The sequence below is a fragment of the Alligator sinensis genome, unplaced genomic scaffold, assembly GCF_000455745.1.
Source record: "Alligator sinensis unplaced genomic scaffold, ASM45574v1 scaffold242_1, whole genome shotgun sequence".
Lineage (NCBI taxonomy): Eukaryota > Metazoa > Chordata > Crocodylia > Alligatoridae > Alligator > Alligator sinensis.
In genome coordinates this window covers 938,883-944,226 of record NW_005842320.1, presented here as the reverse complement: position 1 = coordinate 944,226, position 5,344 = coordinate 938,883, and the positions used below count along the sequence as shown (strand labels likewise).

The 5,344-nt window shown below is 38.7% G+C and overlaps 1 protein-coding gene across 1 annotated transcript in view; it reads right to left on the bottom strand.

The window, feature by feature from the left end:
- The window catches only part of DACH2 (dachshund family transcription factor 2), a 270,530-nt gene that overhangs the window by 33,113 nt on the left and 232,073 nt on the right, over positions 1-5,344 (bottom strand). The window contains exons 9-10 of the mRNA XM_025209965.1: positions 3,460-3,605; positions 2,496-2,664 (exon numbers count right to left, since the gene is read on the bottom strand). Of these exons, the coding sequence (XP_025065750.1) occupies positions 2,496-2,664; positions 3,460-3,605 (315 nt within the window). The remainder of the gene's footprint in view (positions 1-2,495; positions 2,665-3,459; positions 3,606-5,344) is intronic.

The window sequence follows — 5,344 nt, the reverse complement described above, 5'->3', positions numbered from 1 at the left end:
TCTTTCCTGCTTATGCAGGGGGTCGGACTCGATGATCTATTGAGGTCCCTTCCGACCCTAACATCTATGAATCTATGAATCTATGACCTGACTGCGCTCAGCGTCCAGGTCCTGCCACCATGGGACCGGCCCAGCTGGGTGGCAGAGCAGCCCCAGGGCCAGCAGTACCTGGCTGGGCTTGGCGCACAGTCCCCGTGCACTGCGCTGAGTCCCACCTCTGCCCCTCTGTGCCTGCGGGGAGGTGGCGCATGGTGGTACCCAGCACAGACCCGTGCAGCTCGCTAGTCCGGCTTTGCACCAGAGTTGGTCACATGGCTCTGGGAGGCACGGCTCCTGTGCATGCCTCCCAGAGCCATGCAACCCACTGGTGCAGAGCTGGACTAGCGAGTTGCACCTGTCTGTGCCAGATCCCTTTGCATGCCGCCAGCTTCACCGTGGCTGCTCCGGCCACTCGCCCCCCACCCCTCTCAACACTCCACCGACATCCCCCTGCCACCCCTCACACCCACCCACACCCATAAAACCCCCCACCCCCATTCCTGAACTCACCTTGGACAGCACCATGCAGGAGCACCACGGTGCCACCAAAACCAGAGCCAAAACCAGAGCATCTCTTCTGGAGGACTGACTCCCAGGCTGGCTCCAGCTGTTTTCCAGAGTGTTTTTTTTTTTACCCCTGGATATCTAGCGGTCTAATTTTTGTCCCTACACTGAAAGTTTTCAGTGCAGGAAACATTTTTCGTTCCCACATGTGCCTCTTGCCCCATCTCAAAAGGGTTTGAGACGGGGCAAGAGGCATGTGCGCACTCATGTGGACGCGGCCCATAAGATTTCTTTTGACCCAATCCTCCAATTTGTCTAATTCACTCTGATTCCTAGCCCTACCCTTCAGAATATCTACTACTCCCCACAACTTGTTGTCATCTGCAAACTTGCTGAGGGTGCACTCTATGCCATCTTCCAGGTCATTGATGAACATATTGAACAAAACTGGCCCTAGGACTGACCCCTGGGACACTCCACTTGATACCAGCTGCCAACTAGACATAGAGCCATTTATTACTACTCTCTGAGCCCAATGCTCCATCCAGTTTTCTATCCCCCTTACAGTCCATGAAAAAGTATAATTCTAAAGAAATACAATGAGGGAGACTTGATGGGCAACAAAGCCTAGCTCTATGGCATCTCCATCTATACAAGTGCACATTTGGACATGGAAATGGGTTGAAATAAGAATGAGACCAAGGCTGACGGTTCAGTGATTGCTGGTAAAACTCTGCTGGGGACCAGTAAAGTCTATTTATCACTTAAACCAAGTAAGGGCTTAAAGATAACTTAAATAATTCACAGACTTTAAGCATAAATCTCTACACAGAAATGAATTTCATCCCATGGGAATGCAGCATACTCTCTTGCCTTCGGACTGGAGTGGTGCAACTGTTTTAGGTCAACTGATATTTGTCAATCTCAAAAGAATTGTGTCACCACTTTCACCTAACTCCTAGACTTCTCCTTTTGCTCAGCTTTTCTAGTCAGGCTTGGCAGATCTAATCTCAGCATCAATTAAAGAAGCAGACATGGGTAGAATTTAGCACTTACATTTCTAGGTTTTCAAATCTAATCCATAGGTAGTGTACTTTCATGTTGATGATTTCTTATCCCCATTTAATGTTGCCTTTTGATGTGGGAACTGAATTTTAGAAAATCCCACACTTTTGACAATACCATTCTGAAAAATGTAGACTTAATTTCTCTCTTAATTTCATATTATTATAATATTATATAATAAAACTCCCTATCCTGTTTAGGGATATACTGACTTTGTTTCATATTTCAACCTTAAAAGAACAGTTTGAGAGCTATATTGCATTCCATCCTTTATGGCATGATGGCAGACAGGGGAATTAATAAGATTATTTGTTTCAGATCTCCAGGAAGGACAGGCTTCAGTAAGAATCTCCTCCCATCAGCTGATTGATTGTATTGTACAGGAGTTATCTGCAAGCAAGGCTAACTAACTATCCTTCCTGTGCAGGAGTAAATTAGTTTAGAGGAAAACTGATGAAAGAAAAAGTCTGAAAATGCAGTTTACAAGCATCTTTCCTGTGTGAAGTTTCCTCATGATAAGACGGATACCAACTGTTTATTAGATATCAGTTGGAAACACAGAAAAAAATAAAGCTGCTAAATCAGGAATTCAAGCTGGGAACACACAGATGGAATGGCAGTAATACAAGTGAAAGTCATGACACTGACTACCATGGCCATTTATCCCCTAAGAAACAGTTAGTATTCCACCTGCCTGCAGAAAAATGTGTTTGACATAGTTTTTATAAAACTTAAATCTTTTATTACTAGTATTTGTCCACTGGTGCATTACAGCAAAGTAGGACTGCCAATTAACCCAAAGGCATCAGCAGTTCTGAGCAAGCAAAATATTTTAAATGTTGCTGTTGGGAACACCGAAAGGGTTATAAATTAATTAGATAGCTAACCTTCATTCTTCATCCACGTACCTCTGCTTTGCAGTTCGGCTGTAAGTTGTCTTTCCAAGCTCTCTCTGAGTTCTCTCTCTCTACAAAGCTCCATCTTTAACTCTTTCTTTTCTTGCTGTATCTGTTTTTCCTGGACTCTGGCATTGTCCACAGCCACTTTCAACAGACCCTAAAAACACAGCATAAATCATCAGTTTATTGATGATGATATCGTTGGGAGAACAGAAAAATGAAGAGAAACCTGTAAAGTTTTGCATGCACCTGAAAAAATGGAGCTGCTTTGTTATATATACAGCATTTTATACTCTATGAAAAATTTGGGGGGAAGAGGGAAGTCATTCAAAATAACTTTTTAAAAATTCATTCTGCTGACGGTGTTTATTATACATTGGGTAATGCAACTTTCAAAACTTGATAAAGTGAACAAAGAAAAGGAAAGGTGAAGGAGAAGAAAAAAGGAAAAGGAAAATAAGATTAGATTTCAATTTGGCATTTACTTCCAACCATTCAGTCAAATAGACAACTCAAAGAATATTGCAAAAATTTTAAAAGCAATATAGTCAGTTATTCAAATTCAAAGTACACCTATAAAGCTACTGTTTTAAGAAGAAATTCAGAATTTCAGGAAAAAAATGAAAATTTCAAAATATTAAGAGATGTTTGAATAAATACAAACCTAAAAAATTACATTTGTCTTCTATATAATCATAAAAACAAACCCAAAATATATTACTACTAATCAGAAAAAATAACTCTCTTACTGTATTTTGAACAAAGCACCAAGTAACATATGCTTTCATTTTCTTATGTCTCCATTTAAAATGCACGTGACACTTCAAATCCCTCTTAACCAGCATGACATAACATAGAATATATGGATTACTAAATACCAGGTAATATTTTACCTGGTAAATACCAGGTAATATCTACATTTTTACCTCCAGTCCAATGAAGAATAATTTACCTGAATATTGGTTAATAGAGTTTCTACCGATGAAAGGCCATCAGCAAAAAGAAATGGTGCAGGAAATCCAGGAGGCAAGGTCTGTCCAGCCAGTTGGACTTTATCTAAGGTTGGTTTCATTATTGGAATGGCAATTTGGACCTCTTCTGTAAAGACATATTAAAACAACATCAGCAAATTCAAGTATCAGAAATAGTAATTTTCCTTCCCATGTAACAGGCATTTCTAAAAGTCAGGGCCTGATTCACCTTTGAAATTAACATATACGCTGTAACAAAATAAACATAATTTAAGTCTTAACGTAAAAGGATTGTTACTGTTAAGGATGAAAGTAATACTACCTGAAGAAAATCAGTGCTAAGTAAACTGGGGGAGGTTGAATAGGTATTGTGTTATAGCCCAAATGCCAGGAATATCCCATTGTATTACAGAAATATAGCTATGTTGCAGTCTATTAGATCTGAATTACCTTTCATTAATCTGTGATGTTTGTTATTCTGTTATGAACAATTGTTTTTGGTTATAACCTTAAAATCCCTCTATAATAGGGAATGTCTCATTTCTCCTTCTTCATTTTAATTTTCTCCTGCCTAAGTCAATGACAATCTCCTCTGAGTTATTCCTTTTTGCCTAGATGACACCAAGTGTTAGTTGGTGATCTTGTGTCAATACAGATTTTCCTATAAAGTACCTTGCTACTCTCAACCTTTCAAGTGACAGGCATTAGCTAAAAATGTTTTGTTCAGGTAGATATTTTGCTACCTCAGGTTAAAGCGAGTTGTCTCACCTAAGGTCACTGACAAACCCAGAAAGAGGAAGCATGTACTTCGCGCTGGGTCAGTCACTACCAAGGTGGTAGTAACATAGCAGAATTAGAGCCTGGCTCCTACAATTTCAACACATAGCCAGATTGGACTTGTCTGTTACAAATTGTCCAATCTGGGCTCCCCTATTTGAGATGCATCATGGTGTCTAGAGAAAATATAAAATGGCTTTTCATAACCCCGTTTATTGCTTAAACTTTTGCTATGAATTAACCTTATAACAAAGTCATGTTACACAGCAAGAACCACACAGTTCAGCTCCTTTTACACCTCTTTAAACCCTTCCTCTACAAGCTTAAGTATGAGGCTCATTGCTGAAACAATTAGATGTTTAAAACAAAAATCTCTTCACAGTCATTTTACATCATATGATGCCCTGTAAACTATTTGAATAGATTAATGAAATGCTTTAAAAATATCTCTGTGTAATGTTTCAGTGAAATCCTATCATAAAAATATTCCTTTAATTTTGGCACTTTCAGAAGCTATGAAGAACATCTTCACAGCAACTGCTTTTTAGTAAAGCTTGAAACTAATATATTGACTATAAATTCATGAGGCATGTGTTTGCTAAAATCAACTGCACAACCACTCCTGATATTTTCCTTTGTCAAGTGCCCTGGTCATATTAATTCCAAGATTTACAATTAAACTACATCATATTCACAGGGCCTTCTTTTAAAAAAAGAGACAGTCTTTAGTGACAAATAACAAATTAAACTGAAGATTCATTACATACGTAAAATTATGTATCTTGATAAACAAATTCCAAAGACAACTTTGGTGTAGCAAGCTATCTCTGTTATATTTCTGAAATACATTTGCTGACAAGTGATTCAGAATTGCAAGCAGTTTTCATGTATTCTTTGAAATCTATATTTAAGGAGTATTTGTTTTCACTATGTAAGTACATACAATGGAACATTTTGATAATGATTCCTAGTATTAATAATAGCAAAAGTCTGCAACATCTTCACATCTTTGCAGAGCTGGATTTTCTATAGTATAAATGATCTATTTTTAAAAAGACTCTGGTTACACACTCAGAACACTGAGTTCCT